The 24,791-nt window shown below is 39.3% G+C and overlaps 1 protein-coding gene across 2 annotated transcripts; it reads left to right on the top strand.

Moving 5' to 3' along the window:
- Nucleotides 1-721: 721 nt before the first annotated feature.
- Nucleotides 722-23,167, top strand: LOC100373682 (hairy/enhancer-of-split related with YRPW motif protein 1-like). Of its 2 annotated transcripts, none has more exons than XM_078012649.2 (5): nt 722-939; nt 16,294-16,348; nt 16,607-16,711; nt 19,224-19,338; nt 22,252-23,167. In XM_078012649.2, exons 1-5 carry the CDS (start codon nt 767-769, stop codon nt 22,998-23,000), a joined length of 1,197 nt encoding a protein of 398 aa, XP_077868775.1. In that variant the 5' UTR covers nt 722-766; the 3' UTR covers nt 23,001-23,167. The 2 variants fall into 2 exon arrangements, with proteins under 2 accessions (XP_077868775.1, XP_002738771.1); XM_002738725.4 differs by lacking the exon at nt 722-939 and adding an exon at nt 15,781-16,056.
- Nucleotides 23,168-24,791: the final 1,624 nt, after the last annotated feature.

Raw genomic sequence — 24,791 nt, 5'->3', positions numbered from 1 at the left:
GCAAAATATTGCAGTCAATATAAATTGTACCCATCGGAACGTCTCGTAAGTTGTCCTTATTATAAAACATCTATCCCATTTTGTTTAGCGGATCTTTTAATCATTTATTCAGTCGGAGAGTAGAACGCATTAAAAATCCAGCTCTGAGTTTAGCCACCTTCCTTTCGAAAAGCATGACGTTGATACCATAGAAGTATGTGCGTAGGTTGCCGTTGTCTGGGATGAACGTAAGTGGCTTTTACGTCAGTGGGTTACCCAACGTGCGATAACAATGATGTTTCCGTCACGGAGCACGTGAGGTGTAAAGACACCACAAACAAACATACATCATGTAGTAATAAGGGCCAAAGTTTAATCTTCATCCATCATCATACGATAGCAACACCAGTCACCACAGGTCTGTGGAAAATAACAAAAAAAATAGTATGGCAGGCTTTATTTTTCGAGCGCACAATGCTCAAAATGATCGAGTTACACAATAAATATAATGTCAAGTATTCGCGAAGAATTTGTTATAGAGGGCGTGCATACACTTCGCATTTTACACGAGGTATTTCATGGTGCTGCAACTTGCGAATGTTCATCGGCTTACGTGGTTCTGATCGGTCGCACCTGTGAAGAGTTGATAGTAAATTTGTCCCATTAAGGGTTCTATGTAGTCTGCGCGACGCAAGGGGAACTATACCTTCCCTGAAGTTACATCCTTATTACCTGACAAGACTTCTAGTCTCTGAAGTCGATTTTTTTGAAAAGAGAATTTAACAACATGTCTTTTGTGGACTGTACAATGTACTATACCGACGACACACAATCTCGTGTGGAAGTTCTTAATAAGTTTTGCAACAGTTACTTGACGACGCGAGGGAAGGCACCCTTGACGACGACGACGACGATGGCGACTACACAAACAAGCAAAATCTGGAACCCGATCAACTGCAGGTAAGGCATATTATCAAGGTTTACGAAATGGTATTTTTTTCGCGTCTAGCAACACAGTGGCGAAGCAGACTAAGACATCAACGCCATGCAACAAAGACTTGTATGTTCTACGCAGTATCACGGCGACAGCACAGTCACACGTTACCGAAGTATCATTTAGTAATCCAGCGCTACTTTATATATATATATAGTGCACTGCATGGGAACGCAAATATGCGTAAGACGCGCAGCAATTCTGTGTTGACACATAACCTCGCAAATTACATACAGATGAAATAAGATGTACAGCGCAGTTTGTCCGAATTGCAGCCATCGTAAACCCGGGGAAAAAACTGAATAATGAACGGGAATAGAGAACCAGATATTGATACTGACACGACCCTCTCCCCGGTTCAGATTATTGTAGATAATGACTTATATTCATCAAGGTTTGGTGCCATTCCCAATAGTTTGTTGCTCTAGTTGGCAGTGATCAACCAACGGCAATATTCATAACTGTGTGTTATCGCGTACTGTGTACTATCCAGATTTAGTTGTCGCTTATAAACCCATGCAAACAATGGGATTGTAGACTCACACGTCAGTCATTGAACGTAGCGCGCCCAAGTTCAAATACTATGCAGTTTTTGTGCATTTTTTAGGTTGTTGAACACGTTTATCTATCTTGTAACGAAGTAATTGGACATACAAACATACATAGTAGCCGAGTGTACGTATTCCATACATGGATATGTCGGGCAACATTAACTTGTTAAGGTTGTTTCTGTCTCCGTTTTTTTTTTAAATTTAATTTAATTTTTTTCGAATAAACATTACCTGTAAGTTATGAAAAGAAAAAAACGGAGAGCAAATTTCCTAGGATTTCATTTCAAGAGATTGAGGCACTCATACGAGCTAGTATCTTACAGTTAGCAACTACACGTAGTAATACGGTTTTTAAAGCAAAAGAAAAACGGTCAGAAAAGAAACAGTGCTGCATTTCAATGGTATTTCCGGAGAAAAACAACCCCGGACACACCGAAAAACCCAGGGAAATTTATAATGGAAACAAAAAATCAACAGTAGCGACGCAGGGGATTGAAGAGTATGATCGAAGATTTTCAAGTAGCGCGACACTGAGGGTTAAGATGGGTGTGTGCGTCAAGAAAAGTACACTCGAGGTCTACTAACAGGACCCAAAACACTAAAGATTGCTTAGTAACCAACTTTTACCGTCACGTGACAAAAATTTATGACTTTGAAGTACTTCAACTGTGGCTATCAATCACTCAGTCTTATTAGTGTACAATCCAGTGTCACGGTAAAACATATATATTATTATGCCGTGCCCATGCAGTCACGGTGCTCTTAAATGCGGACTTGGTCCTGAATAAAATAGTGTTTACGTACGAATGTACGGCTTAAAATGTCGGTTCATGAAGTGAAGATTAGAAAGGATTCCATTCTAAGATTTACTCATGTTATCGTGCATAACATGTCGTGTGTGAATCTCGCTGGTGTTATACCAGTTACAATAAAAATATAACTTGTTTTAAAATTGTGTTGATAAAACTATTCCTCGTACAGTACATGTCATAACATATCTTAATAACTTTTCGGTTCTTTTGTATACGATGTATTAACGTTTGCTTATATGCTTAGGCCTAATGATCAAAATCCCGATTTGGTGGATTAAGACACCAGTTTGGTTTTGAACATATATATATATAGAATTTAGATTTTCAGAAATGGTCCCGTCGTTCTCGTGCGAATAAACAATCTCCATACGTTTGAAATGGTTTATTGATGATAGAAAAATAATTGATTATTATTCATTTTGAACGAGGTTGTACAATTCACAGTGCACGCATGCGCATTTGGGTGGTCTATTACTACGTTCAACTAATTTTGAGCGAATAAGCTTGCGAGTTTGTGAAACTTCATAATCCAGAGTAAACTATACAATATATATAGTGATATATATAGTGAATAGTCAATACAAAATACTCGCTTTAATTTGGGTACCTTCCAAGTAACTTGGTGACCAACCCGTAACAAACTGTTATCCCTTGGTTACCGTGTGCAAGAATCATGGGAGTGTCACGTGTTTATCTTGAGATACAATATGGGTCAAATATGTGCGCCGTATGGAACCCGTATCGAACACGACACGGCGTTTAGTATGACGATATGTGCGTATTCGTCGAAATTAAACATGGTGACAATCCGCTAACAAATCTATATCATGATGAGAAAATCCATATCATGCCTTAGGAATATTTAACCTTTCAATACGTGATAGTTGTTGTAACTTGGCTTTAACAGTAATTTGTGACGTAGGCGGAGCACGAGATCACATAAATAATAATAACTGTCGAACACCTGACAGCTGCAAAGAGTGATAAGTGTGACCTCTGCAAATCTAGGCTGTCGAGGCGATATAATCGCATTTGTCTTACTTGTTTCACAAAATTTTTTTTTGCGAAATACAGCAGCTGAATATTTCTGGGTATTCGCTGTCGTGTGTGACAGTGAGGGGACGTTTAATTCTGTGCACGAAAATGATATGCGTGAATTATAATTATTTATATGTATTACTCATAGTTCATTAATTTATTTAGATTTGAGCTAACTTTGCATACTCTGCTGGATTGTATTTATCCGAAAACATTTTAAAAATAAGAAACTTATTTTTCTCAGTCTATAGGCTGGTGTCGTGACGACAAACAAAGACTTAACATCGCTTGTAACAGTGGCCGTAGCAACAAAAACGAGAACACAACACAACAAGACAACGTAATCTACGCGCGATATGAAATGTTGTCAAATTTTGCGGTTTCACATGTGGCGTTAATCAGATTATGATTTATCCGACGTAGGGAAGTCACGAGCTTACTCTTGAGCACGTGACCTTTTTTCTCTCCTGCATTGCAGTGTTACCAGCTTGCGCGATACTACAATAAATAAACTACGTGATTACCATTACCCGGCTATCACCAAGGATCAGTGGGTATTGTCTTTGCTGAATTGATATGGAATCGTGTCAAAACTATACATTTTCGATTTCGTTAAAAGCAAAAGTCAAGGCTAACAACACAACGCCCCAAGATGAAAGAGCCCGGCAAATGTAAGAACAAGCAATTGACAGTTTCTATATCACTTTTCATCCACTAGATACTAAGTAATCAACATTTCATCAGTTAATGTGATCCACCATCTTGATTCTTCAGCAAAGGATTATGGGTAAAGTACGACATCATATCCACTGAGAAATTGAAAAAAATGATTTCATCTATAACTTCAAAAGTTTAGGACACGGTAGCATGCATGTACCAGTGACGAACATGCATATAAAAATAGTTGTCATGGTAACAGAACTAAAAATAATCATTTCTGTGTTTTTCTACCAAATGTTTAATTTTTCGTATATTTTTATACAATGTACCGATGTGAGTAGGTTATACGGAAGACATATAACCTGTTGACCAAAACAAAAGTATCAAAAAAGTGTCATTCTATTTTAACTACCAAAATAACGATTTTAACGTTTTTGGCAATATCTTTACTTTTTTGTTTATTTGTAACATTCTAATTTCCATTATTATAATTATATACATGAGTAAATATGCACGACAAAAATTCACATCAATATTTCTCACGTTATAGATAAAAAAAAAAAAAAACATCTAAATTGTTCACATATATGATATGTCACACGTAATAACGTCACATACACGACATAAAAAAACATTACAAAAATAGTTTAGTACAGGGGATGATCATTCCAACAACGGTGCCAACGCACCCCTATTTAAAACCTACTTTGTTTCGTTCAAGAAATTTTTATCAATACCTTTCTTTTCTTTGACAATCTTTATAAAATAATCAAGAGAAGGCGTTACATTTGTAAAACGGCATGTATATAAAACATATTTACCTATTAAAATAAGATGGTTTGATAGTTTACATTTTGGGGGGAATCCAAAAAGAATACGTTCACAGCTTAGAACTATATTATCACTATAGTAAACTATATTAAAAATAGTTTGTCGTCTACGCATGCTTCTCTGAAAGTGCCCGGTCTCTGAAGCCAAGCAGAATATCACAACTTAACGCGTAAAGTCCCACATTCTTTCTGACGATGCCCAAGTACAGATCCAACCAAACACTAACTGGCTCGGTTGTAGTAGGTTGCAGAGATTCTAGACCCTTATTTGAACCGTGCCGTTTGGGACACAATTGTCTATTTGATTCCCCCCTAATATGTTTTCCGTTGATTCCCAATGGATCTTGGTTTAGTGTCGGTTACAAAGTGGAACTTAAAGTACCCCCGGGTATAACGTAGTACCAAACATTGCCATAAACGTCTAGTTATTTACAATAATTGTTATTATTACCCTACTTCTTTCTATATTATATTTGTTTATCCTAGCAGATATTTGCTATTTTCGTTATATTTGCTGCTATATTGATCTGATACCTGGAGCGATTTAACTAAATTAACTTGAATGACGACTGCGACAAAATGGCCACAGTTGTTATCAACCAAAATTTACTTGGTTCATTCTTATTAAGGCAATTCATTTACAACGGGACAAAATTGTATATCATCTACTTTCACTGCGTGTTCAAATATATATTTTCCTCCTAGAGTCGCAACACTGCCCTCCACGGGCATCAGAGGCGCAGCAGTTACAAACTGCTTTCCCTCTAATGGGAAACAACGGCGTTTCATTGCACGACGTGTTAATTTAATTGTGGCTGTGCCAATCAGAGGGAGAAAATTACCTTTAGCGAACGCCTAAATGAAGCCTCTTGGTGATGCCCGATATCCGGTCAATGTCGCTTTTAGTTGTACACCCGAGTACTCGTAACTGGTGTATTATATATGCAACTAGCATATTATAATATTTCATTTAGAAAAGCCTATATGTATTTGCGCTGAATACCGGGCTGTTTTTACTTAACTTTATTAGTGCAATTTGCGGGTGTTAACTAGTAGTTTAAAAGTTGATATCTTTACTATGAAACCGTAGTATTCCGATACCGGTACGTATATTCTAAATCACATGGTAAAAATAAACTTGTTTCATTGGAACAATGGATATGTGAGATTTGCCATGCGGTATTATGAACGACGAACGCTTCACGATGTACTATATATTACATATTCCATATCACCGTAATCATTCATCATGCGTTGCCAGTCTGACGTGAGGCGCAGACCCTTATCTACCCTGGATACCTATGGGTACTCGGGACACTTACCGGGACTTGCCTATTTACCCTGAATCTATCCAGTATACCCATTTACATGTCAACCATGTAAACATAAACACCATCAATGTCGTGAATCACAACAACCACGGCGTATGATCTCCGGCTCCTTAAGCTAGTAAACAACTGTGGAAGAACAAAGTGTCTCGTGGCGAACGGCATTATCTGAATTACAACGGAATACCATTATTCGCCCACGCGGGTCACGTGGAATTTGACCCCATATCACTATCATGACACCTAATTGTTGGGCACACACACCCGCACACATACACTCACATCCCCAAAGGTGGACATTTCCCAAAACAGTGGGTTATTATAAACAATACGAGACTCAGATATGTAATGGTTTATGCAATATGTTTTTTATGTTCCCAGATTAGCAAATCGATCGGGTTTTCGAATTACGACACTTAACCCCGTTATGCGAATATTTCCATTGATATTATAAACAACTCAATACAATAGCTGTCTGGGGAGAGAATAAAAGATAAGCTATGACACCCTTGATGTGACATTCCACTTTTTAGATCAGTGTCGATTGTAAAAAAAAAAATGCTTAGCGTTGTCCATGGCGAGACCATTATGATGTGAGACATAGAGATGAATGTCTGCATCGTGCCAAACTGTTGATAAATGGATCGCCCAACGGTTTGTGTTGTAGGTGCATGTCAGGTAGCGACCTGGCGCGGTTTATATATATTGTGTTTGATGGTCTATCCATTGTCAATTTACAAATAATATATAAATACATGTAGTAGGTAATCGTAATCCCTGATAATTATTATGGTTAAAAGTAAAAAGGATAAACCAAAAAGTGCATAAAAAGTGCAAATAATGTGCTTTTCTGAGATCTGCAACATTCTCTCGTAGTCTACATATCTTCTTCCTGAGACTAAACTATGTGTGGTTAAGATAGGTCCTGGACTGTGTCCGAACGCTGTACAGAATAGACTATGTGGGGGTTATGATAGGTCCTGGACTGAGTCCGACTACGCTGTACAGAATAGACTATGTGGGGTTATGATAGGTCATATACTGTGTCCGAACGCTGTACAGAATAGACTATGTAGTGGGGATACGATAGGTCATATACTGTGTCCGAACGCTGTACAGAATAGAATGTCCATCAGATGATAATACATCGACCTCTAGACACTGTGTCGGACGTTGTAGAGGAACGTTCTGGTTATCTTGGCATATCATATCGTGTCAACGAACGATAACATGCAGCCGTGACCCACTTACTAAGAACTGCCTTCAATGAACGATGTATCGTAACAACCTGTAAATACAATCTTCTTCAAAGACAAGTGAATGAGTCAAATAATTTGCATCGAGTGAATGCTGGTCAACCTTTCAGAAGAAGAGATCGAAGTCCTCTGTACGACTACTGAAAACCATCAATAACCTTCCCGTCTCATATATAATATACACCCGTTCGGGCACCTTTGATTACGCGTGCTCTCAGCGACTTTTAGGGTTTTGATTCCATACAGCTTGGATGATAATATTCTTGCTGTCATGTCGCCACACATGTCTCCAATGGCACATCTTTGGTGGTGGGAGAGTACATTTCATTAGTTCTGTTCCACTCGCTGCGAAAGAAGGTGGGGGCGTTTCCAAACGTTTCACCCTAGCGTGACTGATATTTCCGGACTGAAACAAAACAAAAAACAAAAACAGAATGCTCATCTGTTCAATGGTGTGAACACCTAATAATGACAGACTACTTGTTAGTAGCTTCGTTTGAATGTACGCGTCACCGTCTGCTTTGAGAGATACTGTAAGTACATGCAATAGTCTACTTTAAAGATATAGTGTAGGTACATGTCATTGTCTGCTTTGAAAGATTCTCAGGCTGTAGGTACTTATTATCGTCTGTTTTGTTTATTGTTTATTTTAAAGTTAACTCCGCCCTTTCCGTAAACACTGACTACATAATCATAGTTTGGTATTTCTTGGCGGGAAATGTCCATTCAGCAAACACCTGATCGCTCGCGGACATTCTTCCTGTATGTCAATCAATTATCTTTTTGGCCCCACCTTACCTGATTTTACAGGGACTTCGAATTATTTTTTCTGTCACAATGTGTTGGTGTGACTGACACTTTAAGTGCAGGTCAACCAAGGAACGTGATATAATACAAGTGTCGGCATCGTTCGGATTTTTCGGCAGCGTGACCGAACGTCACCGACTATATACGACTCCAGATCATCATTTCGTTCGCAAAATCGAATCCTAAGTTGGAGCCCTCTTTTAGTACATATGGAAATGAATATTTGTTTCAAAATCTCTACATAATATTTCATGCATGTGTTCTTGAATAAAAGCTTAAAACGCTTATTTCCAAGAAACACTCTAAAAATGATGTACATCCGGCCCAAGTTCAATAGGAAAATACACAGCGCCCTCTATTTCCCTTGTCTCGAATTTGAACTGGCTGAAATCTAGGTCGAAATTTTGTGTTTGTATTCAGGACCTTGACTAATGAATATCTCTACTATGCGACACAATATTACAGTTCACTTTCGTGGAACCGTCGTTATAATAATTCCCACTATCGTTCATGGTTCAGAGATGTGCTGCCATCAATTCTGTGTTTCGTCTTTCTCGTCGATCAGGCGAGCGGAACGGTCTGAACTTAGGGGGCTTCGCTTGCTTAATCGCAAGTTAGTTAGTTAGTTAGTTAGTTAGTTAGTTAGTAAGAGGTAAGTTTCTACGTGGGTATTATAGCACGGTGATATGCCAGTGTGATATAAGTTTCCGAAATTTCGGTTGATTGAAACGTTTCAGGTAAAAAAAAAAAACTCCACTAGACCAGAGGGACTGTCGGGCATCTTTAAGCATAGGACCACGAATTGTTTTCGTATAAGCCGCAATGCTAATATTTGGTTGATTATCACCATTCTCAATAAACGTGAAACGATATACATGTTGTACCACCAATTAGCTCAGTTATTTGACAACAATCCACACAATTTTTACTTTCTATTTCATACTCAGGCTCCACGATAGAAACAGAAATATTCACTGGGTCTTAGTTTGAATACTCACTGAGTTATAATGTAGTGTGTTTAGCTACTACAGTAGTACTATAACATAACCTAATACATATAGTGTACTTTATATTGGTTAAAATGTTCAGAATAAGGTACCGTCAAATACTGAGCAGTCCAGCTATATTTTTGTCCAGTCGGAAACCATCTTGGACAATTGAATTGTGGAACCAGAAGTAACATTTTTTATTTTACGTGACCGGGACGCGGCCACCATTTTTCAAAAGCATTCCTCTCCTACCGATAATTTATTTTGTCTGACATTTTTATTAATGATTTTCGTTGATTTATAGGATACCTTGGTTGACATGATACCAGTAGGAAAGCAGCGGGCACGTGTGAGGTGCTGGTTGCCTTGGGGACATAATCGCTCACTGTTTAAGACTGTACTGATTCGTTTGAATGGGCGGGAAATGACACCATCTCAGTTTTGAGGGCTATTCAATAATTACCCACAATTCCCCCACCCACGCTAAGTAAATAATTAGAATTGATGGCGCATGCATGGCATGAAAAACCCGTATGTTACGCTGCAAAACGTATTACGTGATCAAACGAAGAAAATACAGGACGGGATCGCATTTTAACATACACGACAACGATTTCCAATCATGTTAATTGATTGAGTATAGATTTCTGCCGATAATTTGCCGCTATAATAAATTGTCCTAAATTAATCAACCTCGCGAAATATGCAAATTCCCTAGCACTAAAATCACGAATGATCAATTTGCAAAGGCCGTGTTGCCTAATACAGTAATTGGGTATGGGGGGGGGGGTTATTCTTCGGCAACAAAGCGGTTCCTAATCCGCACTTTAGTCTGTTTAAACATAATTTCTTTTGCACATGATCTTTTATTTTTCTGCTATGGGTAAAATAACTAAGAAGAAGCTATGGGATTGGGTCGTTTAATCCTTCTAATTTGCTATTTTGTCCAAACACTAGTTGTGCGGTTTTTCTTTCTGAAAAGCATTCCTTCAGAAGTGATTTGTAGCGTTTTCTACAGAGCTTCCTGGTTACATTGTCAATCAGCTAATCAGATGAACGGTTGGGTGCCGATGTCATTGCCTTGGCTAAAGTGGCCCGGGACAGCGCATATACTAATTTATTATATAGCTCGGCGGTACTATGACATCTATGGATAAAGACAGCCATTTATCCAACTCACGATAATCACATATACAATGGCAGATCGTCTGGATACGAGATGTATTGGCTTCCACCCGGGCTCCCCCTATAATGCACAATAGCGCTACTGGGCTGTCGACGATTCGTCTTAGACTTTCACTGATTTTAAAACCAGCGCTAATCTTAGCTAACTAACGCTTCGCCTAACAAAAAAATAAAAAAATGATTCTCCGCCAAACGAGGGAGCGGAACGAATAAAGAACCAGGGGAAATACATCCTGGAAAATCCGATTCTTTCAATATCAAAGCTGGACTTGAAGATTTGAAGTTTGTCCCCACTAATCTTGTACTATGATCCGCATGCATGGCCGTGGCATACATTATCTGCGCGTAGCAATGTTAACCTGTGCGCGCGCATGTTCATGCGTCAGCTTGTGTTCAATCAGTGGTATATAGTGATATAATTGGAATATAATTAATTTGTTTCAGTATCTGTGCCTAATATGCAGTTATATGTATACTAGGTTATGATTTATTATAAAACTAAATCGTTGATTTCACAACACCAAATTTATTTTCGGAAATAATGCACTGCACATGCGTAGTACGCATCAGTAATTCAGCAAGCATATGCATTATTTTGTAGTTCATTATTGCGCGCACCAAAAACAGTGTATTGCCGTGAGTCATCAACTAAAGTGTGTATAAGAACATATAATTTTTCCGTCATCGATACAATGATTCGGGGTAATATAATTACAATGATCCGCGCGCTTTAAGTACGCCAATCCCCCGTCGAAGCCTGTTCGTGTCTGAGTAAAACATGCGACATAATGTTTTCATTTTCGCCAAATTGTGTTAAGCAGAAGTTAATGGAGTATCAGAGCCCAGGCCTACTTTTCTCGGTCTCGTTATCCTGCAATATATTTTAGCTTGCAACGTCACGGTTATGCAACTTTTCTGTTGTTTTTTTTCTCTGGTAATGGCTGTTTTTTTTCTCGGTGGCCGTTATATATATTGTTGTCTTCACACATTCTGTGTTCATTGCTACTACATGAAAGAGTTTGAAACCCGGAATTCGATGGCATTCTTAAAGCAGACAAAGCAAAATGGCGAGCAAGGACATCCATTCATTACATCTCCAGTCGATGTACAGACGTGCCCTCATAAACTCCCATGTGGAATGCCACATCGTATTAAGTTTGCAATGCAAGATTTAACCTTTGTGTCGTTTTCCCGCCAAAATGTCAATTAACATTTGTTTGTAATTTTCTAAATTCCAATGATGACAATTCTTGAATTCATGTCGCTTATACAATTATTAATGTAGAAATTCTTACGCCAGAATTCTCCCTCCTTCTAATGTTTTTTTTAGTGTTAGCGGTGAAATAGTTTTTATCGGGTTTATTTCCGCTTGAAAATTATCAAAATAAAAACATAATAAGAAAAAAAAAAGTCACATTTGATCAAGTTTTTTAGGCTTCGGGCTTTCACTGTTATTCCGTCTGACCTGATTAGAAAACTATGCTCCGTGTCCAAAATCTTGTGGTCATCACAGTGTTATGTCATCATTGTCACTAGGCGGGGCCAAATTGCATTTCTTTGATCGACTGACTGGTCATAGCAATGGCCGTTGCCATGGCACCGTGAAACACACATGTAAATAACGCATACAAGCCTGCGAACAGCGCTGAACACGGTGTACGTACTATTTTTGTCATGAATGCGTCACAGACTGTCTAGAGTTTAACAAACATGTGTTTCATTGCAACGACCTGCCGACAGTACGTAACCTCCGCGACGTAAAACGGTGTCGCATACCGCGGACGAAACCCAGACATGAACTCCACATTCCCACGGACGGATTTAACGTGCAATTGTCCCCCGTGCGTGTTTTGCAATACATTTCAAAACAGGACGGCCTTGGAGCTATGGTGGAGAGAGTGGTCTCTCAATAGGTCTGTGGGGCGGAAGTGCACGGTGAACAAAACTACTGCTACTTATGCGTTGATGACACACTTGTTTTATTGTCACCTGTTCGGGCTGTTGACGAAATTAACGGTTTATGATACACTAGAGTCTTTGCGACAGCGACAACAAAATGACATCCCGGCAAAATACACATGGTTTAAACATGGAGCTCTTTGGTATAAACACCGACATCCACAAATTACAAAATAGACGCAATTAACGGGGCTTTATAATGAACCTGTCACTTCTGTATTGTGTCCGGGTAACAGTCACACACAATGGTTACCAACGTGAGGCCTGGAAAGTACCGCGAGCCTGAGAGGCCGGGTGCATTTCAACATTCTTATTTGGTTTTGATCGTATCAGTCGGCAACTTTAATTCAGTCGTCGCCAGCCTCTCACTAGCGGATTCCACGGTCGCGATCTATATAATACAATTTGACAGGAAATTGATCTCCACCGTCGAGTTCACAAAAACACGGACCTGGTCAGCTGTGCGTGTAATGTGCTGATGAGGATCGAAAAAAAACAAAAACACGCCGACTAAATAATTGAAATAATTATAAAAATGTAAAATTATACATTGTCGCCAAGCATATGAGAATAACATTTTGACATCCCCCCATTGACATCTTATTTTCCGCTCAGAACATGGACTAGACTAATGCAAATTTCACCTTGACCCGAGCTTTGTGGTACCTTGCCGATTAACCTACATGTAGGTCATTATTTCATATATATATACGTCTGTATAAATATTTAAAAAAATAAAAGTTTACCATACGCGACACAGTGGCAGGCATGGAAAACATTCTAGTAAATCAAGTGAAGATACTGCCCGTTCTCAGATATTATCACGATATATGTATCGTGAAATATAAAAACCAAATATATTGCGTTTTATCCATCATCTAAATTACCCCCCCCCCCTCTAACATTAAGACCTCGTATAATTCAAGTTAATAACCTAACCTTAAGGTATTATTTCCCAGTAATCCACTGTTCGGTCTGTGAAATGAGAAGTATGTTTTTGAAACTTGAAATAATAAAACATTAAGCGTTGATTACTCGCAACTTGAACTCAAGTTTAATTTATACCTTTTAGTATGTCTGTGCTAGCAAACAAGTATTATATGCGATGTATGAACCTTAAGTAACCTAAGATTTTCAAATTTTCAGAAGATGAGACTTTGCGGGTAAGCATTAAAATGAGAGTAACCAACTAATTAAAGGAACTATGATTCTCTGTACGATTGATTGATTGATTATTGATTGATTATTGATTGATTGATTGATTGATTGATTATTTATTTATTTATTTATTTATTTATTTATTTATTTATTTATTTATTTATTTATTTACTTATTTGTTTATTTATAGTTAGTTAGTTGTGAACCTCCCATTGCATAATAATATAAAACTGCTATCACTATGGAAATTCGTGGCAGTCACTTTTCTGAGATTATTTTTAAATATTCAGATTTGTATAAATAAATAATATGAGGTTATTACGAAATTACCTCGAAGTTTGCACGAAGACAGTACAGCTGGAGTAACGACTGACGCGCAGCGGAGTTCCATGCTCGGCGACGTGCATCTTTTTCTTCCAATGATACACCATGGGAATGCCGAAATCCAAAATGTTTAGAACAGAATCAGCGAACTTTTTTGTGTGGAGTCCGGTCAAACTCTAGTGGCAGCCATGTTTGTTTTATTATTAAAGGACGCTTACGCGCGTAATCATTCCATATTTGGAATTCGCATTTCCTAATATGGTAGGATGAAAATACCCCGTAAAATGCCGCAAAATTACGGCACGCTATAACTTGTGGCGTTACGGTGACAGATGTATAATAATAATATTTATCACGCGTCACCGAGCAATATTTCGAGTGGTTTCATCATAGCCTAAAAAACAGTTTTGACTATTTTCTTTTAAATTTTAAAACCCCGTTTCTCAAAAAATACCCGGTTACGCAAACATTTACCCGTAATAATCAATCAATAAATAAATAAGATGACAGATAATTTATATATTCGACCAAACCTATTTAAAGTTGCTCGATTTAGTCAGTTTATGGCGAAATTTTGCGAGAAGCCACCTATACCTGTTACGCCACAAAATATTAGTATATTTGAGCATTCAATAGCACGTTGGAAATAAAGGCGTGGTACACATCGCTTATAATAACTGGACATTATACCTACAAACCAGGTAGCTCTATGTCAACAATTACACCGAGAAATGTACGGCGTCGCCAAAGAGGTTTCCGAGTCGTTTGATTGAGTTTGTTGGGCATTGGCTTTTCAATGTGAGCAGTGGTATAGCAACCAGCTTAGTTTGAACCCTTAGCGGCAGCGTTCACTAATGGTAACCATGGAGGTCTAGTTTACCTGCATGCGGTGACCAAGTGGCTGTCATGGAGACACATAGCACGGCACATACTAGTACCAACTGTCCTAACGGTCGTATGATTTATTTTATTGATATAAACTACCTCCATATAAATTGTTAAACTCAATATCATTGCCGAAGCGTGACGAATATGACCACGTTTTAAATCCGCCAATTATATTTTTCTTCGATTCCAAACTCGCGCTCACAGCCGCATTCCATCTCAGTTATCACCGATAACATTGCGCCGATTTGAAACGCTAGACGTTTCCAGGCATCCACTTACGTGTAGTACGAACTTTTCAAATGCTAAGTTGCCTCCTTGTCAGCGACAGATGGAAGGCGCTGGCCACTGCAAACACGGCGTGCTCTGTAACCGTGCCGGTGTAGTCTGGCAGACTGTGGACTGGCCGTATGTCCGTGAAGGGCATGTCGGTAAAACATAAAAGCTGTTTAAAGCTTAGATTTTCCCACGGTTTTGTCCAACTCACGTGTGAATGCCCAGTTAAAGACGCTAGCAAACTTTGAAACAAAAGCGGTTTAATTAATAGAGGGTATTCAGACGGCATTGTTTGACACCCATATGCAGTTTTCAACTCGGTTTGGTTCCTAACAGGGCGCCCTATCCAATGAAAAAACGTCCCCGGGTGTCAATAGAATTGTTTTCCCGAAGTGCATTGTTTATCTCGACAATTAGTAGTTTCCCTTTGTTATGCTTCCCCAGTAACGCGCACTTTATTGATAGCATTTCATTGTCGCGAAATGTAATGGTTTTGCAAAGATGTAGGGATAAATTATATATATATATATATGATTATATACATAAAACACACATGTGCCAATGAATCGCAGACTAGAGGGGCTTTTTATAGACGGGAGTTTCAATCCAGGGGTTGGTATAGCGATATTTGTATAGTGTTACAATGCACGTGACAGGGAGTAGGTGGATCGACTTCAGCACGTGCTGACTTCTCTTATCAATCCTTGTTATTGGTTGACGCAGTGCCATGTTGGTTGCAAGACACGTTCCCATTGGTCAGCTGTCGTTTTGAGTAAACGTCCCATGACAGCGTGTGTTGTCCGGGATTCAATGCACTCCAGAAAAACCGTAGGGGCACATTCATACTCGTACCCTTTATATGACAAGTGAATTCCATTACGGCCGGGGTATAAGGAGCCGTTCTCACTTAGTTTCAACATTATCTGGTACTATTCCGGACATTAATCAAGTTAGATGGAACCAAAGTACAATGGCTGCGCGACGGGGAACGAGTCAGAGAACAGCGATAGTTCAGACGACACCAGGTAGGATTACCGTACGTGGAGTAGTATTCTGCGCCGCTACACTGCTGTTAAACAAACAGCAGAATCACTCAATGTAAACGTTGCTTGATCTATGTGGAACCACTGCATTTGTTAAACTTTCGTGAGGGTTTATGTCGGATATATAAATGTCTTGATTAGTTAAATGTAATGTGTTTCCCATACTATAATCAAATATTGAATGTCTTTTAAATCTTTGTTTAATTTTCTCTATTAAAGCACACATAGCGACATACAGCCTATGCGAATAAAAATAACCAGGAAACGAAAAGGGGTGAGTATATTTGATGCGATCGTGATTTGTTCAAGGAAAAAAGGAAGCTTCTTTAACTGTCTAGAAATACCGTAACATCCCATGCATATGCTTTGTATATCATTTCCTCTTCAGTAGCCGTGCTGTTCAGGACTGAACACTCATATACGTGTTACATCGGTATTCAGTTTTAAAGTAACTCGGTTTAAGTTTACTCTACATGATCGAATCCCTCTCCCATAAAACATTTCCCAATCATGCCTTCGGTTTATATTCTAGGAGCATGCCACCCCCCACAAAGTCATCGAGAAGAGGAGGCGAGACCGGATCAATCGAAGCCTGGACGAGTTAAGGGCGATCATACCAGCTGCCCGCAAGTCGCAAGTGAGTGTCGGTGTTTTTATATACAACCCTACACTATACGCTGTTAGTCTTTCACAGGTCACGAGTCTTCCATTAAGGCACACGCTTGCGTGTGTTGCTGAGTATGCCATTAACCAGCCCGAGTTCCGCTCAGGAACCACACCAGCGATGATTCAAGCTTTTACAGTGTCGTTACGCACAATGATTGGATTGTTTTTAAGCGCGGAGTTGGAACGTTTACTCGTTAGTTTTCTAGAAAAGGTGGCCCGTGCTCACAAAGGAACGTGTTGTGGTTGTTTTGCTAGAACACGGGTCGTTTGACTTGAATATAATGTTTACTGCAAATGTTAAATTCAATGCGCGAACTCGTGGACGGATAACTCGTAGCGTATCCGATGTACATTTCCTACCGTAACCTCTCATCAACACAGAGCACTCACCCTATCCATGGGGAATGTGGAAATCAATATACCCAACGATTGTTATAAACTTTGCTTTCGATAAACAGCACCAAATCATGAGTCAGACACATCGATTTGTAGCCATGCGCACATATCGGGTCGAAACTCGACAACATTGCAAATATTGTTTAGCAACTTTCGCTTGAACCATGGCGGCTGGTCATTGAATTATTTGTGAAACAATGTTAACACCTTCACTTCATGCATTGGGAACTGTTTGATGAGTGAGGTACCCCTCCGTCCTAAGGGCAGGGCATGCATGTCAAGCAAAGATGAAACACAGCAAATATTTGATTGTCCTTGTCACACATTTGCCTAAAGGTGGGCATGTATGCAGATCAGTCGTGTATCGACGGAGAACGGTCGGCGTGCACTGACTCGGCGTTATAACAAGAACTTCAAAAGGACGTCCCTGAAAAATGATGCAAACGCGGGATGCCGCACGCTGAATATTACGTGACTTTTTTTTCATTTTAGAAGGTGATTACCATTTTAAAACACGCTTCGGTTCATCGCACTAGATGCATATTTAGGTGCTGAGGAGGACGATTATCATAGCTTCTCATACTAGGCCCGTTGGCATACAGCATTGTTCGAACACAAAAAGCGACGCTCAGTGTACCTTGCCTTCGTACAGTGTATCACTGTCAAATATATAACGGCAAAGTGGTTCAATTTCCACCCACCCCCAAAATACCCGACTCAATCATTATTGGCAGTTATTAAACCATGAATGTCCGGTAGTAAAATCATCGCATATGAAAAGTCCATGCCGAATTTGCGCGGTTTTCCCTCCCCAGAATAATAAAAAAAAACTTTCAAAAGGGCACAATGTTGTAAAATTCTATACAATAGATGAAGTGATTGATCGACGCTTCAAAAGCGAAGCTGGGATGCATGTATTTACAGTGACGCTAACAAGACGAGTGAATAGTGGCTACCTCGCTACGCATTGATATTTGCTCACCGTGAACTTGGGTGAAAGGGGTGTTTTTAAGTCGATGTGGACCATCGGCATTGTTGTCACGAATGCTACGATTGTTAGACGATGAAAACCGGCCACTGGTCAGAAGCCACAGAGTATACAACCAAGGACCATGCAAAATGCGGCTAATGCAACTAATAGTACAAAAACAAATTTGAAGCCTTAATCCTATTCTCGTCTTCAAAGTCTTTATGATGTGCAACTAGAGCAACGAGTTGCCAACAACGAAGAGCGTGTTTTTCCTGTCAAGTCAAAATCTGGTACGTTTCATCGAAACTAGACCTAAAATCACGTTTAATGAAAACAATCCCGGAAGATAACATTTTCAACGATTTCTATTTGCAAGGCATGATGGCAGTTTTACAACCGGTACTAGTATTTACCAAGGCTGTGTACTCCGTGCCGCAATGGAGAGCGGAACGCTTTTTAGTGTCAAGTCAAACGATACGAACAATCAGGGTAATCGCTTCTTATGTTCAATTCAAAGCCAGTCATTTGTAGAAACCTCTTCAGCCAGACTGATATTACGCTTGCTAATTTCATTTAATTAGTGTCACCATGAGAATGCCTTTGCCACGGTTTTTTGTTGGGGACTTAAGCAATTGCCTACTTCTTTGCGATTGCAAATATTATCGCAACCGTACACATTTACTAAAATAATATCATCCGCAGACGGGTATTAAGACTGGTGATACAATGATGTGTTCGCGGATTCAAAATTATCAACCCACCTATTGCGCGTAGAACTTTAACGACTGAGCGCCGGATGTCACGTAATCTGCTATTACCCACCGATCATAAAACGCACTGTATATAAAGCCTTCTGCGTTTACGACCATGGGAAGAAAAATGTATTTGATAGTTCCCCTGTCTCTTTCTCTGAATGAAAGACACACAATTGAGAACGCCTGTTTTCCAATATGCCGAGTTGTGCTGACATGTGTAGTCTAATCTAACCTCGCAATATACAGGCAACGCACACGCTACTGCATCCTTGGTTGTACGCAGAAGCGGACCTTCCAGTGGGTGAACTGTGACTTTCCTAAGTTGACATATTGAGTAACGTAATTTTATCCACCTTCACCAGGGTATGAAAAATGACAAAGTTGATTTACTCCAGATGACTATCGAGTATCTTAAGTCGTTCCAGCCATCTTTGGACTTTGAATGTAGCAGTGGAAACCACAGTGAAAAAGAAAACGGTAGGATACATTTCTGATTATATAATTATTGGATTGCCGAAACAAATGTAGCCCGCTCTACTTGAAACAGGTTAATAATGGAATAATATCAGACCAGAACATCATCATTAGCACAAATTAGAGAAATTGAAACGATGTCAGTTCCATTCATTTAACTAAATATGAAAAAAATGCCGAGCCGAATAATAAATGTTCTAACGAAATGTAAAGTGCAGTACCTCATTCATATTATACTCCGTACTCTTTATATATATTTCGGAAGCAACGTTTCCTTTTTAACGCAACTCGGATTCGTGTTCGAACAAGCCCGGGCAAATTTGCATAAAGCTGTTCAATGGGATCGATGGATGTTGACAGGAAGTATACGACTAGGGATTAAACCTTGTATAGTAGCAATATCATGTGACGATAGGTGCTTTCGGTTTAAAGTTCAACTTATGCGCCTCTGCTTGTCTGATATGTCGGTCGGGGCCCAAGTGGCTGTAAATTGAAACCACTAATAACTTAGGGGTAGACTGGTCAATCTTGAAGAAAAGAAACGTATCCATGACAACACGGTGATGAGAGTAGATTGAAACCAAAAAAGACCTTGACAGCCACGTCGCATCCATATATCTAATCAAACCACCGTCCCAAAAGAGTCACAATTTTTATTTTAACTTTTGGCATCGCGGAAAATCACGCCAGGGCACTGAGGAGGCAGCGAAACAGATACCTTGTTATGTGCACGCGCGCGGTCTTTTCGAAATCCCAGCGTTCGTGACTGATCTATATAAAAAACCGCCAGGGAAGCCACGAAACAATAACTGATTAAAATACCAACCCAAGCAGAAATTAATCGACATCCGTGCTGTTGACATTTTTCTCATTCAAACAGTCAAATGTCGAACACGAACGAAGACAAAAAAAACGTTCTCACGCCGACAGAATGCTCTGATCGTCATGTACAACGTCTAACCAGGCGTGGTTTGATATCCGTCTAAAGTGCCATTGACAATGACAGTCTCACAACATATATGACGTGGTTACTGTCAGAAAACAGTCATAATTTAACAGACGGCGGAACTTATACTGCGCACGTTTACGGAAAGCCCACGCGAACTATCAATAATTATGTGAATGTAATATACATATATATATAATGCTTTCGCGCGCGCGTGCGTGTTTTCGTGGGATTGTTTATGGGTATAATTAGTGTTTCAGAAATTCGTTTACTAAAAAAACTGTGGAACTAGACTGTTTTAATATGCCTTACCTAGGGCTAGTATAAGCGTTCCTATCAAGAACGATGTGACCTCTAGCAATGTCACTGTTTCATTTTCGTATTAGAGCCACTCACACAGTTTGGCTACCTTCACTAAATAGATAATTAACCAAGACGAAGGAGGCCGAACGAAACACATTTTAAACATATCGAACTTTACCCTGATTTTAAACTTTACATGTCAAAGACAGTAATTTGGTGATTTACCCCTTCGCCCCTCGACCTCACTGACAAAGTACCACTTTACGACGTGATGGTACCGTTAATGCACCTCTTTTCTTTTGCGGCCTGTTTTGAAACTTCGGAAGTGATTCTTTCGTTGAATACAATAGAAAGCCTGCGAGACATGTTCCAACTTGCCAGGGTCTATTCACAAAGGATCACGTACTGTGTATGGAATCACAGAAAGTGTGGTGGTACGCAGTGTTTCTTAGTTTGTCTGTGCACGTGATGTATCAATGTTCAGCACGTGATATGCCCCCTAAACCCCAGTATCGACGCGTTTCGCCGCACCGATGGTATCGATTTATTTGTTGCATGTGCATGTACGAGTTGACTTACATTCATCGTTACTGTGTTTTGGGCTTTACTGAAAATCATTCTATTTGAATTTAGTTTACATCCGTTTTATTTTTTTGTTGACGTCACACAACTTCAAAGAACATACTTGGAACTGCGGAGTAATATAAACACATAGATACAGGAAATTACCACAAAACCACCTGTAGATCCACTGCCCGATGTTCGATATCACCCCGCGACCGGATAAGTAAACCTTCTCGAATTGTCTCTTTTTATGCCATTCTCTGAGTTGGTGCGTGTATGGGGGAGTAGTCCATCAACACGCTACCTTCAAATACCAAATAGGAACAAGAGGGCGCAATTCACCAACTCGGTGATAAAAATAACCTCCCTGTTGGTTTTGCTTTCACATAAACTTAAGGTGTTAACTATAATATTCTTTATTCTCAGTTGAATCCCGAATGAAACATTTGACTTTAATTTAAATTAGTGCCTGGGAAAGTGCCCATCGATTATTACCTGCCCATTCAAAATTCAATTAACGCGCCGTGAGTTGTTGTTCCTAGCCTATCGGTGCGTGAAGCTGTCGTTTTGTTCACATGCAAGTAATACTGAGACGAAAACCTCGATCAAAAAACAATTATCAAAACAGACTTGCGCTCATGACGCTTCTCCTCAAAAATTGTTTTAGTGATTGGTTTAATTAGAAGTTCTAATATCACACACACAAAAAGAAATATATCTCACCCGTTGTATTTGAGAACCATATCGAACAAGCGCTTTACGATGATAGGGACTTAACTGATAACCGCTAACAGGGGTGAAAGTTCACTTGGATTTCTCGATCTGTCTCATGTTCTTTGTGAGTTTTCTGCAGTGTTACTATTTTCTCCTATATGTCAGAACCTCCGATCATCATCTTATTCGTTATTTGGGGATTGTATTTATTTATTTATTTATTTATTTATTTATTTATTTATTTATTTATTTATTTATTTATTTATTTATTTATTTATTTATTTATTTATTTATTTATTTATTTATTTATTTATTTATTTATTTATTTATTTATTTATTTATTTATTTATTTATTTATTTATTCGTTCTATGTATTTTCTTCCACACAGACGATAGCAATGCAGGCTATCCGAGCTCGCACAAGGTAAAGGTTTCGTCTCCGCATCAACTCTCCCCGACTGACGTCATGATGAGTGGATTCAAGGAGTGCGCCGAAGAGGCGATACGCTACCTCATCGAGGAAGAACACCTCCCGCCGGATCACCCACTGGTGGTGCGGCTTTCCAACCATCTGAAGAAAGTTCAGACATCCTTCGAATTCAACGCGATCATGGAACACGCTGATATATTTTCCTCCCGTATGGATGCCCCCGTGATGACATCAGCACCGGAAATGACACATAGCCGATGTTTCCCGTCTCCAGATCACCACCACACTCCGTCCATCGTGCGCGGGGCGCCCAATACTAGAACTCTTCCGGCGACCAGCTACGGTGAGCTGAGAATCGATACCGGACCCGTTTATACATCATCCATGAGTAGTCATCAACAGCGCGAGCACATAATTGGCCGGATCCCGGGAATCCCGCCACCACAGCTCGGTAGCGCCTGCATCTCCCCGACGGCAACGGGTACCGTTTCGGGAACCAGTGTCACACCATCCGCAAGCCTGACGCCTCTCTTCGCCTACGTCCCGAGATATGCCTATTCCTCAGTGCCTCCAGTGTACCTGGCTAGTCCACCTATCATTACAAGTCCAAGTGCACCCCAAATCCACTCTTCTCAGTCGGCGGCTCCATTGACGGCTGGTAACCACTCGCCATATGTTATGGCGTATCTCTCACAGAATACTCAATGAATGACCTGACCTTTTTCGTTGTCGCATTTCCCAAATCACGTTACTAGAATTTCCACATTACAAGAGCGACATACAAATCATGAAGTTGTGAACAATTGTATAATTTCCGACGGAGGTGCATATTTCTCGCCAATATTTGGTTTTTGTTGCGCTGTATTGGACTATTAAATCCCCCTATTATTTAGCTGCACCGGAGTGGGGGGGGGTGCATATATTCCCTGAGATCCGTGCTCACACAATTTTTTGATTATGTTTGAAAGGTTTCCAAATCCGGGACATGGAAATAACTGAGTTAACGTATTCTTTGCTATTTGGGCTAAATACATGTCGCGAGAAAGTGGCGTTAGTTTTTGCTCGATGGTAGAATACAGATTACGTGGCTGCGATGAAAAGATGGTACTCTGATCATCTGATTAATTGAATCCACTCGGTATAGCGCCACCTAGTGTCAACAAAAACAAATTCTACTAAGTCGAATGTGTAATTTGTTTTTGTGAATGTACATAGGCGTGTCTGTGTTTTAGGAACGTAACGCTTAGAGAACAAATGTATGATTTAATTATATTTAGAGAAAGAAACAAAATATTTTAAAATTTTACCGATGCGATATATATATATATATGATGATTTGACTGCCAATTGTTAAATGTGAAAGCAGAATTCAATCAACTTCCAATCACTGCCGTTCCAGATGCAGGCGCTCTCCACCTATGAAACTCATTTTTCAAATTCCAACTCTATATCCCTTGCATGCAATGCGGGTTTTCTGTCTGCTGTTAATTCCGTTGCCAAGAGTTCTAAAACACTGTTTATATTCTTGTCCGAATTACATTTCTTTTATCTTTCAACGACTGCCTTTAAAAGGCACAACTTTTGTGTATTTGTTTGTTTTGTTTCTTTCTTTCTTTCGAAAAGTTTATCTCTGAAAATTCGATTCTGTTGATTTATCTTTTAATTACAGAATTTAAAGCGGCCTAGTCTTCGTGCTGCGTGACAACTGTTCGGCTTTAACTTTCGACACAGATATATTGGATCATGTTTTTCTTTTGTTTTGAAAACAAAGTGTAGTTGTTTGCTACATTCAGTAACGCGTTCAAGCTCATTGTGAATTGATTCATTACTTCCATTAATAGCCAGATTTCAACACCCAGGAAACAAAACAGTTTCTTGGAAGACAGTCACACATAATCATAGGATAATCACGTGTTTAAAATTGCCGAATCACACTGCCAAATGTGTTTTTGTTCAGTTTCTACTGCCAAATTTTCCAATCGTGATTTTCATCCATTATTTCATCCATTTTTCTTTTCTCCGAGTGTGTATTTTTGAATTCAATGTTTGCTGTTTAAATTCGACGATAGCAGGTACTCCAATGTCCTGTTCAATCTACACTGTTCCAAAGTTTTCGTTTTTTGACCGCAGAGGGCGTAGTTTGAATCTACTCTCCTCTGCCAATGCATGTTTACCATTAATAAGTTTGATAAGCGTTGTACTATTCCTGATTTTACAAATTGTTCAATGGATAATTGGTTTGTGTATGACAGAGTTATGTGCGATCACTGACCATGGAAAATTAACTATGTGAATATGACAATAAACGCATACACCAGTAATACGTTCATCTGTTGATACATGTACTGATCTGGCATTGAGTAGTTGCACGATGCGCAGTTCAAATGCGCTATCCGACGTATGGGAGTATGAGTTTTGTACCCCAGGATCACATGTACATATCTTTTGTATCTCAAATAATCCAAATAAAATTATGTTTTATAACAATTCAAAGTATGT

This window comes from Saccoglossus kowalevskii, chromosome 11, assembly GCF_978046115.1.
Source record: "Saccoglossus kowalevskii chromosome 11, keSacKowa6.1, whole genome shotgun sequence".
NCBI classification, from domain to species: domain Eukaryota; kingdom Metazoa; phylum Hemichordata; class Enteropneusta; family Harrimaniidae; genus Saccoglossus; species Saccoglossus kowalevskii.
This window is presented reverse-complemented; position numbering and strand designations above follow the sequence as displayed.